The 21,930-nt window shown below is 45.0% G+C and overlaps 3 protein-coding genes across 4 annotated transcripts; all 3 read right to left on the minus strand.

The window, feature by feature from the left end:
• Positions 1–847: 847 nt before the first annotated feature.
• LOC120653669 lies at positions 848–1,674 on the minus strand (the record flags this gene model as incomplete). The annotated part of the gene is made up of 1 exon (XM_039931360.1): positions 848–1,674. A coding segment is annotated over one exon (405 nt), but the record flags the coding sequence as incomplete, so codon positions are not given.
• A 3,275-nt stretch (positions 1,675–4,949) lies between these two features.
• LOC120656659 (vesicle-associated protein 2-1-like) lies at positions 4,950–7,765 on the minus strand. The gene is made up of 8 exons (XM_039934826.1): positions 7,514–7,765; positions 7,350–7,420; positions 7,176–7,257; positions 6,953–7,068; positions 6,712–6,849; positions 6,575–6,601; positions 5,740–5,814; positions 4,950–5,484 (listed from the first exon to the last, which is right to left on the minus strand). Exons 1-8 carry the CDS (start codon positions 7,566–7,568, stop codon positions 5,347–5,349), a joined length of 702 nt encoding a protein of 233 aa, XP_039790760.1. The 5' UTR covers positions 7,569–7,765; the 3' UTR covers positions 4,950–5,346.
• A 2,347-nt stretch (positions 7,766–10,112) lies between these two features.
• LOC120656660 (50S ribosomal protein L19-2, chloroplastic-like) lies at positions 10,113–21,290 on the minus strand. Of its 2 annotated transcripts, XR_005667965.1 has the most exons (9): positions 20,253–20,635; positions 19,392–19,478; positions 19,175–19,305; positions 14,951–18,118; positions 14,317–14,497; positions 13,252–13,313; positions 12,696–12,753; positions 12,432–12,570; positions 10,113–10,426 (listed from the first exon to the last, which is right to left on the minus strand). XR_005667965.1 is itself a non-coding variant. In XM_039934827.1 (5 exons), the coding sequence occupies exons 2-5, from the start codon at positions 20,592–20,594 to the stop codon at positions 18,010–18,012; spliced, it is 669 nt and encodes a 222-aa protein (XP_039790761.1). In that variant the 5' UTR covers positions 20,595–20,656; positions 21,223–21,290; the 3' UTR covers positions 17,770–18,009. The 2 variants fall into 2 exon arrangements, 1 of the variants encoding a protein (XP_039790761.1); XM_039934827.1 differs by lacking the exons at positions 10,113–10,426; positions 12,432–12,570; positions 12,696–12,753; positions 13,252–13,313; positions 14,317–14,497 and adding an exon at positions 21,223–21,290 and having other exon boundaries at positions 17,770–18,118; positions 20,253–20,656.
• Between the last annotated feature and the right edge of the window lie 640 nt (positions 21,291–21,930).

Consider the following 21,930-nt stretch of genomic DNA (forward strand, 5'->3'; position numbering starts at 1 on the left):
TGGTTGCAAATCCTGAAATCCATGGCCTAAATTATTGCTCCCGACTGAGTCATTAAGGGCGCAGGATCTGTTGGCCGCGCACATGCAGAGGCAGATGGCACGTATTTTTTTCTCATTTGACCCTTTTGTAAAACTATTTTCAATAGTGGACGGCTCAGGAAACTATTTCCAAATCTGACCACACTTGATACGCCAATTAAGTTGGCGCTGAACGTTACTTCATTTACGCCAAGACGACTGGCGTGGTTCTCCGGCCGTTGAATGTCCCCATGGCATGTTGACCGGTTGGAGTTCCGACGTGGCACACTGCTACCGCGCCAATTGCCCTGGCGCGGGTCTCCTCCCATGTAACAGATCTTTCTCCCATTTGGCTGTGGGCCCTGATTGCATAATATCCGCGCCGGGGCCGTTGTCGCGGAGTCGCGAAACCCTAACTCAGGGGTTCTTAGTTGTGGGGTCCTGCGGTCTTCGTTTACCCCCTACCCATCCCTCTAGTGGTCTTTCCCCCGTAATTAGTTATTTTGTTTAGTTCATTTAATATTTCATACATGCGTTCAAAGATTCGATGTGATACGGAATCTTGTAAAGTTTTGAAATTTTGAAGAGAACTAAACAAGGAGTGTACCTGTATAGTTTCACTTTGCTTTCGTGAAAATAGATAGATTGGTCACTAGGAGCTGGATCAGTGATACTTTTCCCTTGCTTTTCCTTCAGCGCGAACTGATGGGCAGGCTATCTGCCTGATTGGACTCAAGCCAGCATATGGTTCAGACTTCAGTTTAGCCCAACCGCACTTGGGCAGGAGGATTTCATTATCTCGTTCCTGGAATCATAGACGTGGTCAATATTGCTGACCAATTAGATCTTCGTAATCTCACACAAATTAGAGCTTTGCCACAAGCTTGAGACTTGTTCGTATGTTCTCTAGTAGTACATCACAGCATCAGAGCTGACTGGAAGGGTAGAAATTTACAAGGCTGGAGAGCGATTCATGGCGAAGCACGCCATGCCGAACAGGAACCATGAGAGCATAAACATCTAGGAGTAGTTCAGACAGACTTGAGAGTGCCCAAGCATTACGGTTCGTTTCAGCAGTGCCAGCAAACTACTGACAGAAGTGAGAAAGGCTAGTTCTTGCGCACGGTTCGTTTCACTGGCTCAGGAGCAGCAACGCCTCTGGCGGTTGCTGCCCGAACCTGTGGAACGGGTGGTGGTGGTGCGGCTCCTCCGCCTCCACTTCCCGTGCCAACCGCGGCAGCTCCGGCCTTGTCACCAGGTTTTCCTTGTCACCCTCATCGCCGTCCTCTCGCCGTACCGCTCCTCGAACCGCGAGTTGCTCCGGCCGTAGCCGCGCCCGCCGTCGTCGCGCTGCCACCGTTCCTCGTACTGCGAGTTGCTCCGGCCGTACCCGCGGCCGCCGTCGTCACCTGGCGGCTGCGCGACGGCGCGCGAGGCGCTGCTGAGGTTGAAGCTGCCGAAGCCCTTGATCTCGCGCGCCCGCTCGCGCTCCTCCTCCAGGAACGGGCCCCGCTCCAGCAGCTTGAGCACGCGCTCGGGCTTGCTCTGCCCGGCAAGGACACCGCGCGGCCCCTGCCTTCCACCACGGCGTTTGGGCCGCCGCCGCCTCTTTTTTGGGGAGGGGATGGGGACTGCGCAGACCAGGCAAAACGGAGTCAGAATTTAGGGCGCCAATGGCTCCGGCGCGGACATTATGCAATCCGAGCCCACAGCCAAACGGGAGGAAGATCCGTTACCAGGGAGGAGACCCGTGCCAGGGCAATTGACGTGGTAGTAGTGTGTCACGTCGGAACTCCAGCCGGTTAACATGTCAGGTAGACATTCAACGACCAAAGAACCACGCCATTTGCTTTGGCGTGAATGAAGTAATGTTCAGCGTCAACTTAACTGACATATCTAGCGTGGATCAGATTTAGAAATAATTTTTTGAGCAGTCCACTATTGAAAATAATTGTACAAAAGGGTCAAATGAGGGGGGGGGGGGAATACACGCACCACGGCACCGGTGGTGCGTACGGCCACTTTTCTCCGAGGCATTCTTGGTTATCTTATCACGGATTCAGAGCGGCAGCACACACATGTTGGTGGGCTGGCTAGGCTTCGTTTCCACAGTTTCTGCCGGGGTAGCGTGTGCGTGGTGGCCGGTGTCACGGTTTGGCAGTTTTTTTTTTTTTTGAAGAAAAACGGTTTGGCAGTTACAGCCAAGCTAGGGTTTTGTTTAGTTGCAGGGTGTAAAATTTTTAAAAGAGAATCTTTCTATATTTGAAGTATTAAACATAGACTAATTATAAAATTAATTACAGAATTCGTCTGTAAATCGCGAGACGAATCTAATGAGCCTAATTAATTCATCATTAGAAATTGTTTACTGTAGCATTAATGTAGCAATTTAGCACATAATTATGGTCTAATTAGGTTCATTAGATTCGTCTCGCGATTTACAGGCAAACTGTGCAATGTGTTTTTTTATTTCGTCTAGATTTAAGTCTCGATGCAGGTGCCGAAAAAAAAATTGGAATTTTGAATTTTGTAACTAAACAAAGGCTAGCACTTTTGGAGTAATGGGCTTGGCCCATTCATTCTAAAGCATTAAAAGAATTTAAAGCCCACTATTAATGCTAGGGAATCAATGCTTAATTCCGTACCGGGAATTGAGGAGGATCTCAACCGACTTAAAAGGTGGACTTCGTGTACACCACTTGTGAAGCCGGTAAGAGGAGGACGGTGAACCACACGCGCGCGCGCGCTCGCCTCGCCGGGCAGGGCCGGACGTGACGTGATGTGCTGAAATGAGAAGGATGTTTTGCAGTAAAGAGTATTAAAACAGAGGGTTAATGTCGTCACTAATGACCGGACATTGAAGGCTCTTTACGACGTCCAGGTTCGTTGAACCTGAGGCACATTAACTGCCGCTCATCAAAGCCATTCATGACGTCCAGGTTCGTTGAACCTGAGGCATCTCGTGCCTATATAAACCAGCACTCTCTCCTCTCATCCTCACTCATTTTCAAGCACTCATCCAGGTACTCCTCTTCAGGAGACCTCTCCCTTCTCCCTCAGCTGCTTTCTGCCTTCCCCACCGCTAGCACTGCGCGCACAGGTCTAGCGAGAGCAGGGCCTCCGGAACCTCTGCTCGCTGAAGGTCCTGCACGGGACGCGGGCAATTAGGTTTTTGGGGGGCGTCTTGACGCGACTGCTCGCTCCCTGAACAACTACTTCGTCTACTTCCCGGCGTGACCGTTCGTGGGACGACTACTTCGACTACTTCCCGGCGTAACCGTTCGTGGGACTGCACTGCGAACATCTTCCTGCATCGACATAGTTCGGCTACTTCGAGCAAGGCCAGTCGAATAGCATGTCTATTCCAGCTGGTAACGACGCAACCGGTGCCTCCGGCACTGGTCCCGTCTTGGGGTACTTACTAAACCTACTCTGATTTAATTCTTTGTTCATGCTTATTAGTGAGAATAACATGAACACATGCACATATCTTGTACACACATTATCACTTATCTATATCATGAAATTGATATTAATATTTGAAATTAAAATATACCGAAAATTGTCTAGATATCTAACAAGCACGCAGTGCTTCTTCCCAGGCGTCCTGACTCCTGAGATGATGCGCTGGAGATGCCGGATCAGTTGAGAGTCGGGATCGATGATTTGAACCAACCGTGTGTGTGTGCAGCCGTACGTGCGCCGCGCCTCCGTTCCGGGACCTCCCGTGCGGCGACCTCTAGGCACGTGTGTGCTGTGTACGGGCAATAGGGCTCGGGCGTGCGTGCAGAGCAAGGCAGGCGGCCTGCGCATGTGGATCGAACAGCTCAGCGTGGCCGCGCCGCCCGTCGGAGCATGGCATGGTACTGCCCGGCCGGCCGGCAGGCCGCCGAAATCGATCAGCTCTGTGGTCCTGGTTCCTTTCGCTAAACAAACGCCGCGGCTCCTCATCACCTCACGTGGCTGGAAGAGGAAGAAACCACCATCCTTCTCACCTGCGGTCCACAGAGGCACATGCTGACGATCGATTCAGGATGGGAAAAGCGCACACGGTGCGCGGCCGGCCATGGAAGCTAGGCCTAGGCTGCCGTCGTTCCAGCCTTCCAGGAATCCACCGTCGCCAGGGGTCAGGGCCCCCCAGCCGCGCCGTTTAACCACCGGTGCGGACAAGCTTCGGCCGGCGGCCGAGACGGTCATGGTTCAGCGATCAGAGCACGACGGCTTGAGGTCGGGTGACCGCTGCCCGCACGGCGGCGTCAGGTTCACAAAAATGAAAAAAACTAAGTAATTCCTCACGCGTTGCTGCGGAATTTGAGAGAATTTTTTAATAAATCTATGAGAGGATATGCATCTTTTATAATTGCAGGAAGGGAGCAGAAAAGTCAGACGATGAGTTGAAAAGCCATCAGTAGTGGTATTTGAGTTATGATCATTGTGGGTGATGCTAGTGGGGGATTATGATCATTATGGTTAATGCTAGTGGAGAATGAGGGGATGATACATGGACGGATAGATTTTAGAGGACACTTATAATCTGACGGTAATGAAAATAGAAGTGATGTGTCTTAACGTAGTCGCAGAGAAATAAAAGTAAACGACGGTTAGTGAGTTCCGTCTATATAGAATATATAGATTGACCGAGGCGTTCGTGCGCGCCGGGGGGGCGAGCACCGCCCACGGCCGCGTATTGGGCTGGGAATTTGACGCGGAAGAGAAGAAAACAAGCGGTGGACTACTAGTACCACGTCTTCCTGGGCTCGTGTTACTAAGGGATGGGCTCTTGACAGAACTGCGCTGGCCCAACAGAACTAGCGTATTACATTATTTTGTAGCCGAGACATGCTTATTACGACCATGTGAAAACCGGTCTTCCCTTTAATTTTAGGTCAATATACATGGAGAACTTCATCAGAATTTTACAACCAATCCTCTTTCAGATGAACAATCCGCGCATACTCGTTGCCACGTCAGAATTTGTGAGGTGCAATTCAAAACTATCGGCATCAATACTCTTTCTGGATGCCCCTACGACGACCTCCTCTTTACATTTCCAGTCGTTGAATGCGTACAACTACCACGTATACGTATACCGAACTAAATACAAAAAGAATTACAAAAAAATATGGGGAAAATACAAATGGAGACGACGAAGCAAGCACGGGTGATAAGTGATAACACCGCATGCAGCCCGTTATCGTTTCACATAAAACTACAACATACAACGCGAAGAAGAAAAGAATAGCGGCGGAGACTAAAATAGAAAGGCGGATCTCTTTTGCAGAGTTCATCGTAGCGTCGATCTGAACATTGGGCTGCAACCTCTGCGTCTCAAGCAGTGGCCGGCGGCGAAGAGAAGATGAGGCTCAACAGGAGTCCGACTAGGACACCTATTAGGCCAGCGAACGCGGCGAACGTCAAGGAGAAACCCGTGTCGCCTTTGCGGCTCCGACGCCTCCGGAGCACATCCTGAAACAACATTGTTCTTCTGGTAAGTTCAAAGATTAAAAAAAAAAACTAAACAGTTCTTTTACATTTTGCTCAAAGCAGGTGGCCTCCTTCAACACAGCAAATTATTTTTACTGTATATTGAAGTTTCATTAATGCAAAAGCCAAAGTTCAAATTGCTCAAGAAATTAAAGAAGGGAGACAAAGTCGAAATGCAAATATGATCAAGTAAAATATGGGTCCAGAATGAGGCTTAAGAAGTTTGATAAACTGTACCAATTCACGTTGCATTTGCTGATTTTGCTGAAGCATGTTATCTCTTTCATCCTTCAGGCGCTGAATTGTCTGGATCTGAATAAGGTAAAAGAAGCCAAGAAACGGTGACAAAGGTACCCAAAAGGATGTTTTGTCATTCATAAAGTACATGAGTCGTGTTACAGTAAGAATATTCATATAACACTCGCTTTGTATGATCCCAGTTTTTACTTCTTTTTCAGTTGAAACTTGGAATGTGTTGAGCAGGATAAAAAGTGCTACTCTAGTTGAAATGGGAAATTGTAATTCTGGTCCATGCATAGTTAACAAGTGTGGCAGAGATTATTAAAAAAACAAGTGGTTAACAAGTGTGGCAGAGATTATTAAAAAAACAAGTGTGGCTAAAGGAACACGCCAATGGGCTTCTGGGCATCCTACCTAGCTCTCTCAATTATGACCACTCAATTATAGGTACCTTTCCCCATGGTCAACTTTATGATCTTTAAACTGTATCATGTTGCTTCAACAACTTCCTAATTCCCTGACTTGTATAGCATTACCCAATATGCTGTGCAAGAGAATTGCGTTTAAAATGTTAAGGCAAAAGGAAATCTGTGTGGGGTGACTTAGAGTAGTATCTAGCAACTCTCTGACTGAACAGTTAATGTGTAACGACATACAATTCCTGTGATACACAACATCACATAGTCATGATAAAAGGCTTCAAGCATGATATATTTACGTTTGCAGAACCTTCCCTTGTCTGAATTTATCAGAGGAAAATCTTAACCAACATGTATTTTTGGTCAAGTTTCAAAGTAAGAATGAGAAGTATTTTTAGGATAAAGTGTATTACCTCTTCGATGCTTGCGTTCTTCAGCAGCTGAAAAGTATGGCGTAAAAACATATCAACCACAGTAAGAGTTTTTACTGAATGTTTATAAGTGAATCATAATTATTATACATATTACTATGGAACTTTCATAATCTTACTGTCAAATCATCAGACGCTGCTTTGAAGCTCCTGCTTCCCAAAGATGAAACACTAGAGTCGTCTGAGCCTCCACTAGGTAATGTGTAAACAACCTTAAGCTTCATTTCCTCGATAACCTTATCAGCTTCCTTGTTGAACTGCACACATACAACAAGATGGCATATGGCTGAAAACTATTTTGCTGCTGTGATAATGCAATGCTAAACCTTACAAATTAGTCATTTTGCAATTTCTTCTTACAGTATCAGGGGGGATCTCGTCCATGTCGGTACTGGCAGGCACCTTCGTGCTCTGAATCAAGAACTTATCCTTGCAGTGCATGTCTGGTGGGTACTCCTTCTGTGCCTGGAGCGTAACTATATCCTCAAATAGGAAGGCAAATACAGACACAACAATTGCACATCAAAAACCAAACGGGGAGCCCAAAACAGAGCCGCGGAGAATAGGAAAGCTAAGTGTTTACTCGTTATCGTGCAAGAATCCCATGGCTGGACGATGCTCGCGTTCGGCCGGACGAAATACTTCCTCGGCGATGTCGTCTTGACCTGAAGAAAAAATTGGACAAGCCTGGTTCAATTTCAGCCAGACGAAACGCGGAAATTCTGAGGTGGACACCATGAAACAGGAAAGCATGGACCTTGAATGCGACATGGTGCTCGCTGTTGTTCACCACCTTGAGATTGCAATAGCAGGCCTTGTCCAGCTCAACTGCGCACAAGAATTTAACGCGGAGGAAAACCGCAGAAGTTTAACCAATCGCAATGTGAATAACGAAAACACCAAGAACTTCGAAGAACTTACACAAGAAGGTGAGCTCCTCGGGATAAACCGAGATCAGCGTTCCGCTGCCACCCATCGAAACCACCTGATCGAACACACAGAAAAGAAGCGGAAACCCAACCTTTCTCTCCAAGAATTGAGTGCATGCAAAGTAAACTAAGAAAAGGCAGCGAATTGGAGCAGAAATGGGGAGGGGAGGAAGCCAGGGGTGGAGGGAAGAGAGAAGCCAATGGTTTTCTTTGCTTTTCTTAGCTCCGGCGACATTGACGGGGCAACACTCACTTTAGTTGTTGGGCCCGAGGCACTGTAACCGCATCGTAGTTCTCTTTTTTTGTTTCTTTATTGGTGGTTGGTGATTTACATTACTTTATTCGGAGTGTGGGTTCCAGGACTAGAAAGTCATGGCTTTTGGCAGTTATTATTAATCACTTTCAATTTTAATAGCAGATTGTTTACTGTCTTAAACATATTTGCAATACTCTGAGGAAGATAATATATGAACAAATATAATTGTGAACTATTTAGTGAAATTAACAAATCATCACTAGAACTTGTAACTTCTAAGAAAATAATGAGATAGTATTGTTTGTACTGGTAGTTGCAGTGCCACAAATATTTGATTTTATTCTTTAAAATCCCCATACTGTACAAAACCTGAAGTACAAAAAAAAATCTGAAGAATATCCTTATCTGATTGAAGTATTAAACAAACAGTAACAATTTTTCTCTGTATTCTCCTCGACAAATTGTTGGGGCATGCGTGACCTGTACTCTCCTTGTGGTAGGAACTCATACAATTTTTAATGGATACAAGATGGGGTTCTCAATCATTTTGGCAATTATGACGTGTGGGTCCCAATTGTTGCTTTAAAGAAAATTGAGCTAAACTTAAACTAAAATTTTGGTGCTGTCAAGTAGTAGTAGACTCAAATTCAAGATACGCTGGGAAAAAAACGATTGATTCTTGGTTACAAAAACACCGCATGCAATTTCCACACCAACCATGCTAGAGCTAAAAATTTTTTAAAAAAAGTCGACCTCTGAGGTTAGCCACCCCGAGGCATTACCCCAAAAGATAGAAGATTTTCTTCCACAGGCCACGCATTCACGTATTTCACTGAAATAGCACAACGAGTAGCCTTTTTTGTGAGAACGGGGAATCAAACTCCCGACCTGCACACTGCACAACTGCAGCCTGCAGGCCTACCACTGTGCTACGTGCAGGTTTTCATGCCCAAGCTAATAATGGCCGTGTTTGGTTGTGATGATGAAAAAATTTGGTGAATCTTTTTGCACTTTTAACCACTAATTAGTAGTATTAAATAAAGTCTAATTATAAAACCATTTCCAAAACCTTGGGTACTGTAGCAAAGTTGTACCTTACGAGGGCTTTGACCGTGCGATTAGAGAAAGATTTGACCTTGGTACTGTAGTATTACTGTATCTAATTATGGATTAATTAGGCTCATTAGATTTGACGCGCAAAGTTGCATCTATCTGTGAAAAAGTTTTGCAAACAGACTTCGTTTCGTACATCATGCATAGAAGATTCTCTTTGCTTCTACAGTAACCAAACACGGCCAAAAACTGGTGCTATTTGATATGGATAGAAAGTTCTTTGTAAGAGCTTTACTTTTATAAGAGCTTTACACGGTACTTCGAAGTGACTATGAACCATCCATTTAAGTAAATCTAGATGGATATTTAGCATATTCATATAATTTTTTTTCTGAATAGGAAAAATAGACAACATACTAACTTGCAACTAGATATACTATTACGCAAAATATTTTTGCATGTTGCAGGCCGCACGACCGTTCTTCCGTGCCAAGTGCGTTGCACGCAGAACGGCTTTGATGTTTTCCATCCTTCTAGCGGTTTGTTGCTTCCTTGAGGCTTGAACCTATGCTCGTGTATCTTCGATCAATTGCATCTGTATTGTTCTGCATTGGCGTCGTCGATCTCATGCATGGAGGTTGTGGTGATTGGAGATGAAGCACGGTGGCGGTGAACGGGAGAAGGTGCTGAGCTGTGGAGAAGAAACGCATCGCCTGGCATGCGAACGGATTGGAGTAACGTCGTGAATGTGATTGAAGGTTGGACGAGACCAGTCCGGCCCAACAAAGAACTCCACACCCAATTTATTAGGACTCATTATGGCAATTACTTATAATCCATAAAAATGCAGACCTAACACTAACAGACACCCCTTTTAGGATAGCAAGATGGACTTGGCTAACTTACGGCAGGCCGTAAATTAGTCTAACAGTATGGCTGTCCTGTTTTTGGAAAGCATGTGATACACCGCCAAATCAAGTTAACTTTTTCGGCAAAAACCAATTGCTGCTACTTTTCCCCACGCGTAGACATGCACTGGGCTGACTGGGCAGAGCGCCTGCTCCCTGGACGGCATACATATTTTTTTCTACTAGAACAATATGTCATTTTTTTCTACAAGAACAATATGTCATCGCTCCTGATCTAAAATACCACTGCTTCTTTGCTTCATTGAAAAAGGTAAAATTGCCAGCTCCAAAACACCGCTTGCCGGACAACGTTTGCTGGACGAAGGTGGCAGCACACATATTGAACACTAAATGAATTAACAAAGCTGCATATATAGTATCTGATATGCCAAGCCTCAAAACTGTTAGATTTCTCCTAGGAGCGTATAGTGTAGTGTTGATGCAACATTACAAGGGGCATGAAATGCCTAGACCATACCGTCTTTGTAGCAAAACTGAAACATTCTAGATTTAGATTATTGCCAGGCGAATATCACAACAATTTTGGACCAAAATTAGTCATCGATTTGAAGGTGGTGCATCAACAAAACACATCAGTACTTATTTCGGGTCCTTGTTCACCCGTGAAGCTCCATCTTGCTCCACTTCAGACAAGAGTTAGGAGCAACCGAAAAGAAGAGTAACAAACCTAGAAAGAAATAAAAAAAAACTGTCAAGAACACTAGACCTCATGGTAATGATAATGCTGGCACGATCAAAGAGTTTCAAACCAAACCAAACCAATAATCAATGTACACTGCATGGCAGACCTTAATTGTATTGCGGTTGCTGAGTGCTGGTTGCACATAGTGGTAGGGGATAATATTTAGTACAAATGCTAGTAGATGTATGTGGACATAGTACTTAACGCAACCAATCAGAAATGGAACTATGAAATGCTCGATAAAAGATTGCCTAATGAAGTGCATTGTTTTGTCTATCAAGAAGCATATTATTCAATAGTACATAAACATAGTGTTGCCTACTGAGATGTACCTACTGAGATGTATTGTTTTGCTTAATCTTGAATCATATTATTGCTTACTAAGGAAAAAGTACTATGTCGACACAATAAGGTAAGAAAAAGCTATGTCGATTATTGAAATGGTGACAACATAGCCAACAAACCCTTACTCATGAGATCTGAGCATCACGTGGCATGCATCTATTTATGATGAAAAACAAAATAATATCTGTACATACGGATACTAATACATGATGGACAGGGATATAGCAAGTTAATGATATTAATAAGTAAAATGACAGTCCAAGAAAGGTGAGATTGTCGGTACCCTGAAGCAGGGATACCCACTCCTATTGCAGCAAAGCAGGACTCGCGTAGCCATCCGTAACTACGCCATAAGAGGCGGAGTAGCCGGGCCCCACGGGTCAGACTCTTACCTCACCAGGCCAACGGCCCCGGACCCGCACCCCGCTCTGGACGGGTCCGGTGACGCCACGTGTCCCTAAGGAGGGGAAGCTCCGAGCCAACAGCCGAGGGCTCGGACCCCCCATAGGGGTCCGGGACCTCCCCGAGTCCGTCCGGACCTTCCACGCGCGTAGAACCAGTATACCGCCGGGGCGGGGTCCGGGGGCGCCATGTGTCCCGCAGGCGCGGGCGCGAGTCTTCCGCTGGAAGACTCGCCCACCCACCGCATTCAATGCGGGTGGTTGAGGCGTGCTCTGCCGCCGCGGCACGCGGGGTAGCCTTTGTCAGACCTCACTGAAGACCGCATATTACCGAGGTACATAGTGCAGCCGCATGCGCCGCATCCGCGCAGAGCCCGTCTGCCGCATTAAATGGATACGATGGCACGTCACCTTTTCATCATACCGCCTACGCCGCAAGCTACACGGCCCGTTCAGCTACGCGGCAGGCAACGCCGCAAGCTACACCCTGGCGTCGTTTCGACAAGACAGGACATGGATATGCTGGACGGAGGATTCCCACGGGCAGAGCAAGGAAATCCAGGAATGAGATCTCCGTCGCCTGTAATGCCATAATGTCTGTACAGTATGTTATTTTATACTACATCGATTGGGCCCACCTATCATGGACCCAACGGCCATATACGCGCCTCCCTTGAGATATAAAAGGGAGGCGCTCGCTGCACACTAGGACTCATTCTGGACTCAGCACTAGACACGCCAAGACTCTCTCGAGACTAGGGAGAACACAAGCAATACAACACACAGTGGATGTAGAGTATTACGCTCCGGCGGCCCGAACCACTCTAAACCAGCTATGTTCATCGTGTTCTTCCACTCACCCTCTGGACTTAGGCGGGTGCATTACGCCACCCGGCTGTGGGTTTGCACACCATGACAGAGATGTTCATTAATTTCACTTGTAGAGATATACCCATGAAATTGCTAAACCAGAACACAAAAAATGCTAAACTAAAATGAATAATTTGCATATTCATTTAGCATAAGTTGACTACATGAAATATGATGAGTAGGAACATTGAAAAATGCTAGAATGAAAATGCAAAAATGCTAACTAAAATTGATAAATTACTTGATTATTTAGAAAAAGATTTCATGGCTGAATCATAGATTACCAAGAACATAAGGATGGAATAAAAAATGCTTAGACAATAGAAAAGATATGATTGGTGTCAACAGTTGCAGAGGTGCATTAGACATCTCACCATGGGAGCCGACCACCATGGTAACTTGAGTGGCAGCCTCCAGGAAGACCTCAAGATTTTGGGGGCATATCCAAATCTCTCTACTAGACACACCTTTTTGGGCATCACCTCCCAAGGGCGCTTTGATTTTCACTCCACACTGGATTAAAACATTAGAAAAGCAATCAAGCCACGGGTTTGTAATGAATTTGTGAAGGGGGGCTCAGCAAAATCGCCACATGAAATTGACTGAAAAACAGCACAATACACAACTTCACCCCTCACCTGATTGTTTGAAAAAGCAACATCTTGCCACCATGCCTAGAACTTCTGCAATATCAACCTTAGCAGCAAAAAATAGTTGAATCACTTAATTGAAATAGTAAAATTGTCTAGTTCAAAATAGTAGAATTGCCTGGTGAGAAACATAATGTATTGAAAAGGAGGATTCAGTGGATTATGTATAAAGATCTAGTTCAACAAACTATGGTACTAATTGCTAAGCTATTCGATCTAGTCCTATGGTTCTACAAGTTATGGAATATGTGTCATGTAAAAACTGATTCAGTACTTTGTCATATCATATTTATTTGATTTAATGGATTTGCTTCAAATTTCGTGGGAGATGATCTAAAGCAGAATAGTAAAAAAACCAAATTCGTGGAAAGAGGAACAATGGGGATACACACTCGATGACGCACGCCTCCGCAAAAATCATAGGGTGACAGTTTATAACCCCAATATCAACATCGATCTATAGATAGTGTTGGCAGAATTGAAACTTAGAACTGATTTTTTAGGGGAATGAACTGGAAAAAATGGGGGAGAAATCCTTACACACCTGGTGAAAATATTCATCGTGCTCCTTGCCGCTCGTCAGGATGAAGTCTTCGATCGATGCTCCTGCGCATTCGAGAAAAAAAAAGACTTCGATGCCTATGACTTTTCCCCTTGGTGGGTGCAAAATATCCCCCAAATCCTCTCATCCAAGAACAAAATAACAAGCATTTTAGGTAAATGTTGTATACATTTTAGTGATATCAGTTAAGCATTTTAATGAGAAAAGAGAAAGAGGGGGCAGCTGGGTTGGAGGAAGGGGAAAAAAGAAAAGGGCCCAGCCTTGATACAGTTAAAAGATTAGATAGTTAAAGTCACTTAGATAATAGTTAAATCACGTGAGACTTTCCTAAATAATTCATTTCATCATTTGTCTAATTTTACCTCTGAATGGATAAATGTCCACCCAATTTAGCTCACAGACTAAATTATCAGTCCACACTTTGGAACTCCTTTTCGGAGCAATTAGCAATGTCATCCTAACTCTAACTATAATCACAGTCTGAATAGTTAAATCTGACCGGGAAACATGTGAATTCCTCCATTAGTGTGCTCTGGGCACAGGCACACAAAGCAAGGTTGGTAGTAGTAGTGATGGTCCAGAACTGATGGAGAAATGCATCTAACTGATGGAGAAATGCATCAAAAAAGCAGATAGTCAACTTTATCCTCTAGCAGCAGAGATCACTAAAAGCACCATATCTAATAGCGATTTTAACAGTTATTTGCCTAAGAATGCACCAAAATGGGAAATTGGCTAAGCAAATGCACCAAAATTTTGCTAGTACTAACAACAATTTTAACAGTTATTTGTCTAAGAATGATATTTTGACAAACTGAGAATAGAACTTTCCTTACTCAAGAATAGCATTTTGCCCAAAATGGGAACAAGACTTTTGCCTAGCTAGAAGTGACATCATTAACTAACAGACAATAGCGTTATTGCCTAATGAAAACCATGTTATTGCCTAGTGAAAACTATATTATTGCCTAGTGAAAATTATATTATTGTCTGTTGAAAAACATGTTGCCACATTTGAGCTTAAAGGACAAGCATCATCCAACATACAGTCTGGGACGCGGATTTCACCGCTTGCTTAGGCTTCAACAGAACCGAGGGGGAGCATTTGTTGGCTTTGGCACAACCACGCCTTCGTCCTTGGGCATGAGGACAATCGCAAGCTCCTCTTCTTTTCTTGGCCTCGCTCTTGATCTTTGCGTCGAGCGCCTATGTCCCTGAACATGGATATCTGAGTAGGCAATAAAAAGTTAAATAAATCGCACATGTAGAGCCATTGTGTAACTTGGCCTTGCATTTTTTACAATACAGTAAAATCAACCACAACACAAAGTACAAAGTGAACCACATATTATCTAACAATGTGCGAAAATGGTTAACAAAATCAGCCTCATTAGTGTTCTTTTTTATGCAGTAATTTGTTTATCGGAAGTACTAAAATGTACAAGTGAGTAGCAACAAATTCAATATGTTAGATGTAGATAGCAAAAAATCTTCATCAGTTTGATTTAATTTCATTAGAACTCATTCTCTGTTTAGTCATCAGCCTAATGTACCCTACCTCCCTCATCCCCCAACTAACCACAATCAAAATGTAGCCGAAGAAAAATTTCTAGCTTCAAAAATCATGTAGCACATGCTGAAAAAAATAGGAGAGCGGGGAAGGGGGGTCAATTTGACTCACCATGTGCGTTTTTCCTCTAGTAGGGATTCTTCTGCTGTATTGAATTGCATATCTAAAAATAAAGGAAAAAATGCCCAGATAAATGCACTGAGTTGCCATGTTCTTAACATATTATTTCCTAGATAAATGCACTGAGTTGCCTACTTTGAAGCATCCCTGGATAACACACAGTGGGCATTTATTTTTGTGATATGAATACCATTTTTGCTAAAGTTAAAACATAAAAATGCTAAACTGAACTGAATAATTTGCTTATTGATTTTGTATAAGTTGCCTACAAATAAAGAGACAATGGGAGTAAGGTATAGATCATCACTACTGAATGAAATGTGATACTAAGTTGGATGTATGTACATGTTGTCCTACTGTCAGCATTAGTTAACTATCTAAAGAAAATGTTCTGCCACGCCTGATGTTGGTCACTTGTCATTTTGAGCTCCTTCATGCATTCAGCTAATGACTATGCTAAAATTAAGCTTCTTATAATCATGCAAAAGCATATGTATACAAGGAAAAAACTAATCCACCTCACTACTCTGGTACTTCCTAACAATTGCGAGCTGTAGGATAGAATGAATGCAAAAGCATTCATGTGTAACAGCTATTGGGGGTTGAATAAGAGACCAATGGGGTGCAAAAATCCTAAAAACAAGTAGGATAGCGTGTAATAATATCTGATTCGGTGAGGATCCCACATTGAATCCCCTAAATCTCATCCCCCGAAGGCATCCCATCGCAAGGGATCCGTCCGATTTAGACCCACCCCAACCAGCACCAACAACCATCAAACTATAGCATGAAGAAGAGATGATTTGCTGCAATAAGAGACGTCCCTTACTGTCAGGTGGAGGACGCCGAGGATGCCGGTCCCAACCTCCATCGATTCGAACTGCGGCGTGAGGCATCTGACCATAGGACGCGCAACTCGACGCTCCACCTCCGATCTGCAGTTCCCACCGTGAAAAATCGTTGGATCTGAGAGCAATGAGGACGAATCGCTAAGGGAATGGGAGAGGAGGGAGAACCTAAACCTCGATGAGAGGAAAGGCGAGGTGGCGCGAACCCGGGCGTCGTGCAGGTGCGCCCATCCCGGAGCCCGCGCGGCTCGCGTCATGGCGGCGTGGCGCAGCTCGCCGAGGCGCACGCCGGATGCCACCATGCTGGGGTGGTCCACCGCGATGTCAAGCCGACGAGGAGGGCGCTCTCGGGAGGGGAGGGGGCGTGACGAGGAGGGAGCGCGCGGCGGGGTTGGGGAGGGGCGGCGGGAAGGATCAGCAGAGGAGGTGAGGTGAGGATGGATGGGGGGAGAGAGACGGGTGGTCGGGTGAAGAGGGATGGGGGGAGAGAGAGAGGGGGGGGTGTGATGGGAAATAAATTGGTGGGTTGCGGTAGGATGGAGGCGGCCGTAGCGACCAGCAGATTTACGGCCGGCTTAAAACTAGTCTTTACCTAGCAAGATACATACTACAAATTAACTCTCCTTCCGTTTTAACAATTTTAAAATACGAGGAAAATATCGTTTTAAAACATATGATGTTTAGAACAAACTAATTATGTTGTTAACTCTGGACTAGGGTACCCCTCTTGCTGTGTCAAGACTCGCGTAGTTATCCGTAACTACGCCCTAAGGGGTTGAGCAGCCGGACCCCTGGGGTCCGGCTCCATCTCACCAGACCAACGGTCCTGGACCCGCTTCCCGCTCGGGGACGGGTCCGGTGTCGCCATGTGTCCTAGAGGTGTTGTTGTGTCTAGGCGAGATCCTCGTAGTTATCCTTGACTACGCGCTGACGGCCTGAGCAGCCAGGCCCTCGCAGTCCGAGGCCCTTCTCACCCGGTCAGCGGCTCCGGACCCGTCCCTTACTAGGGAAGGGTCCAATGACGCCACGTGTTCCGGAGAAGGGAACGCTCAGCCAAAACAGCCGGGGCCCCCGGACCCCCATATACTATCCGGACCCCTCAGCGGGGAGGGAACAGACACCCCGCTTGGGGGGTTCGGAGCCGCCACGTATTCGCAGGCGCAGGCACGCGCGCGGCTGCGAGGCTTCCTCGGGAAGACTCGCCCACCTACCGCATTCAATGCGAGAGGCGTTAAGTGCGCTCTGCCACAGTAGAGCCCGAGGTGACTTTTGCCAGACTGTACTATTGATCGCGCGTTACCGAGGCGCACGGTGCAGCCGCTGGCGCCACCCACGCCACGCGCGTCAGTCTGCAACGCCAGTTAGACACGACAGCTCGGCGACGAAGTATCATAACGCCTACGTGGTAGACCCAACAGTCTACGCCGCAACCTACACCGCCTCAATGGGCACCTCGCCGATGGGACAGGTGAAGACCCCCCTCGGTCAGAGAGTCTACAGGGCAATGAAGCGTATCCGGCAAGAGATTCACAAAGCGCTGTTAATGTCTTTTTCGTGGTATACTATACATCCTCGTTGGGCCCACCTGTCGGGGTCCAACACCTGTGTACGCGCCTCCCTTGCGCTATAAAAGGGAGACGCCCGTTAGAGAAGAACTCAAGTCCAGGAAAAGACTTGGAGGCAGAGGATAGACTCATCCACAGACACGAGAGCAATACAACTCTCAGTGGACGTAGGGTATTACGCTCCGGCGGCCCGAACCACTCTAAATCCTCGAGTGTTCTTGAGTGCTTGCTTCATGAGAAGATCTGAGTAATCGCTTGCACTTCCCCGAGTAACCACCCTCTGGGATTAGGCGGATGCACTACGCCACCCGGCTGTAGAGCCACGACAAATTAGCTCGACAAATGTCACATATTTGAAAATAGAAAGAGTATGGTTATACGTATACTCAAGAATTCAGGACATCATAAAAGGACGAGATTAAATTCATAATAAGAGGGTCCTAGTACGATTTTGTACACTAAGGACAAAAGAAACATTGCACTGCAAACCAAAATATGCTATAAAGCCATAGATATTACACATTTGATATCCAGGTAATACAGTGGAATGCACTGATTTGGACAGGGAAGTGAAAATTGTGTGCTAAGAGAAATCGAAATGGTGGAGGGAGAAGCTGTTCTGTTGTCATATCTGATTTTACTTGAAGGTTGAAAAGCGGGGAAGATTGTGTTTCAAGTAGTACAACTTTGCTCGCCTCACTTTCTTGTGCCTGATTACTGTGATCTCCTTGATCCTGGGTGAATACCTGTAATGAAATATGTAGGTGAAGTTACAAAAATTGTTGTGAGAAATTCTGAAAGAAAGAAGTATGATATTTCAAGCATTTAGCATGTGGTCAACCGAACTAATGTGATTGAATTATTAATCACTACTAAAAGACAGAACTGTGGGTAACCACATCACTAGGAGCAGCCCTGCACAAAGTGGGACTTATCACAATAAAGTCTTCTACATTTGCTGAGAATATTGGCAAGTAGCAGATAACAGATTACTGAGGATATTTACACACAGAAACGGGGGTAATTGACAGATGGCCAAGTTGTCTCAAATTTAGGTGTAACAAAACGAAGTATCAGTGTAAAATGGGGTAAGGGATAGTTTTTCACTATGACAAGGGGTCACTAGGGGTGCAAATTAGTGACTCTTAGGTGCACCTCCAATCCTCTTTAGTTCAAAGTTTGTACTAATTTTTCAAAATGAGATCTGATTTTAGAGAAGTACAAAATTTTGAACTAAAGAGGGTTGGAGGTGCACCTAAGGATCACTAATTGACACCCCTAGGGAGTCACTATGAAGATTTCAAAATTTTGAGTGCTTCAGATCATATTTGATAGCTCTTCAGGTTTGCTGAGAAGATTATAATTCCAAAAGAACTATAGTGCACGTAATGTACTTAAAAGAAAGGAAAAGCGAGTGGATAAAAAGAAAGTTTAGGTTGCAGCATTTAACTGGTTTGGATCTTCTGCTACAAAACTGAGTGATAACGTATATTGAGGTAGAATGCAAAACATTCTATAAACATTTCAAAAGAAATTTTCAAGCTCCACTATGAACCAGTAAGTATTGCAAACTAAACCGATTATATAGCCATCTTATACAAAGGTATACTAAGCATCCCAAATTTCACTATAATGGTACTCAGTAATCTCACTGCTAATTAAAATACAGAATGACATAGATGTATTATTTTTTTCTACCTATACAGAAATTTTTGGATGCTGACATTTAGCAATAGTGTCACCATGCAACATTAAGCAAATTATCTGCACAGCGCAGAAAAAAAGATCATAAAGTAACTTACACTGGGAAGGTAATCTCAACTCCTACACCAGCAATGATCCTTCTGACACGGATTGTGGTGTGAACACCAGCTTTGTGCTTTGCGATGATTATTCCCTTAAAGAGTGACAATCTCCTCTTGTTGGGCCGTTGCTGAAACAAGAAGTGCTTCAGATACCAACAACCATCCAATGAGGAATTAGCCCCAGCAACACATCCAAAACAGTGGAAATTTTTACCATCCTAAGCTCAACGATGTCGCCAGGCCTCAGATCTGGCACAGTCTTCACCTTCTCAGCCTCCTCAATGAATTGCTTGTTCAGAATCTGCAACACCAAATAATTCAAGGAAATAGTACACAACATGTTAAAGCTTCACGAGATGATGATGGATTGTACAAAAGAGAAAAGAATGGCCAGCCAAGGATCTTGCAGAAATAGTCAAAACACCAAATTTCTATCCCGCCATGTGTCTGTTAATGAAACCGTGCAAGAACAAAAGAGAATTATAGCTCATAAAAGATATTAGATTCTTTGCTGACTTCTCTGCATTGACAAGCCTTTCAGGACAGGACATAGGCCCTGTTTGTTTCCGATTATAATCGGCTTATCGGTGGAAATAAGCGATAATCCCATCAAACGCCTCGCTTATTTTCGCTTCTGTGGTAATCCGCTTTAGAGATTTAAACTACGAGAAGCGAGAAAATCTTCACTTCTCTCGGCCACGCTTAGATTATAAGCTAAGCGAAAACAACCAGGGCCATAATGTATTGAGAGTTCGCATAAACAGTGAGAAAACCTATTCTCCACTTCGCCCATTACTAATTGGAAAAATTAGATCTATACCATTAAAAGATCCTAAAGTTAAATATATATTCCAATGAGCGGTTACTTTAAAGAAAAAACAAAGAATCTCTAAGCATTTGCCATAGAGAACTAGAATTCTGAACACTACGCAATGAGATGTTACTCCTCCTCAATGACCTGATGCCTCCCAATCTAGTCTTTTACAGTAATTTGCAGACTACATTTCCACATAATAAATACACCAATCCCGGATGCTTCACAACTCTAGGAGAGGTCCGTTCAAGGAGTGCTCACCCCGATGATTTCGCCGAACTTAAACTTCGGCTTGCTCGGCGGCGGCTCCTCTGCCTCCTCTTCCTCGGCCACCGCGACAGCCCCCTCGGCCTCCCCTTCCTCGGCGTCAGCTGAGGCAGTGGCAGGCTCGGCCTCAGCCTCAGGCTCCGGTTCCCCAGCAGCTTCGGCGCTGGCGTCGGCGCGGGAGACTAGGTGGGTGGTCCAGCGAGGGGAGGCGCACAGGGAGACCCGGCGGAACAAGGAGGCCACGGCGAAGACCTGTGGCGGCGGCGAGCGGTGGGAGAGGAAGGCGTGGGGAAACACGACGCCGGAGACGGTGGCGGTGGCGGAGGCGGAGGCCATTGGATGGTTGAGTTAGGCCCAACGTGTCAGCGGCGGAGCATGGGACGGGCCGACGGAGGAGCAGGGTTTTCCTAACCGACCGGTTGGACCGAACCGGCGCCCACCGGTTCCGGTTTACCGGATCAGTTTGACCGGTTACCGGTAGAAACCAGTCAAATTCAAATTTGAATTCAAAAAACTCAGTTCAACCGGTTCGTACCGGTATACCGACAGGTTAGACCGGTTTACCGGCCGGTTTGATCGGTTTGAATTTAAATCCAAATTTAAAATCGCATATGTAACCGGTATACCGGCCGGTTAGACCGGTTTACCGGCCGGTTTAACCGGTTTACCAAGTGGGTCTTAATGGGCCGCCTCATTTTTTCCTTTTCTTTTTTTGTTTTAACTTAAAATGCCCGAAAACTATGTTAAACGAACGAATTTTTGAGAAAATTTGACACCATTAGATTCGTCGCACCTTGAAGTATTTTTAGAAATTTTTTGAAAATTTTTCATTTTTTGAATTTAAATTTGAATTTTGAATTTGGGCCGGTTTGGTACCGACCCAAACCGGAACCGGACCGGACTGATTTGATCGGTAACCGGTCAAACCGGACCGGTTGCCACCGGTTAGGTGAACCCTGCCGAGGAGGGGGTGGGGGAAAAGCGGCGCCGCGGCGGGAGGATTGGGGGAGAACACTATCCGCCCATCTCTTTGTGGGAGGGGATGTGACGCTACATGTGGGCCCCAGCTTCTATCCAGGAGTCCGAGCGATCTGAGCCGTTGGCCGAGGTTAGTGGGTCAAGAAACATTTTGTAACCGAAATTTAACATTTACCCCTCTATAAACAACGTTACTATCCAAATAACAGTCAAGTAGAATGAATCTTACTAAATGCACTGAAATATCCCTAACATATTTTTACCATTTCATTACTTAACAGTTTACTATTATTTGATTTTTTTTTTTGCTCTTTTTAATTAATGTGCGCCCCTCTCAATTTTTTGTTGTTGTACATATATACAAGGATCATAGCTAGGGTGGCAACGGATTATAGTCCAATGTTTGAAATTGGATAAGATAAAAAGTTCAGCTTTTAAATTATCTAGACTAAAATTTAAGACGTTCACCACGTCGCATGTAAACCCTCCACGTAATAACTTCATTTTATGCCTCTACAGCCATTGTAAACATACTAGTTACTAGGATCATTGCTGGGTAGTGCCCCAGTGAGTAGTGATAGACTGGTACTTCCTTCGTCCATAGTGCCAGTCAAACTAGTTAAATTTAATTAAATTTATATTAAATAGTATTAGTATTTATATCTCTCAATAAAATTATTATAAAAATATAATA

This window comes from Panicum virgatum, chromosome 1N, assembly GCF_016808335.1.
Source record: "Panicum virgatum strain AP13 chromosome 1N, P.virgatum_v5, whole genome shotgun sequence".
NCBI lineage: Eukaryota > Viridiplantae > Streptophyta > Magnoliopsida > Poales > Poaceae > Panicum > Panicum virgatum.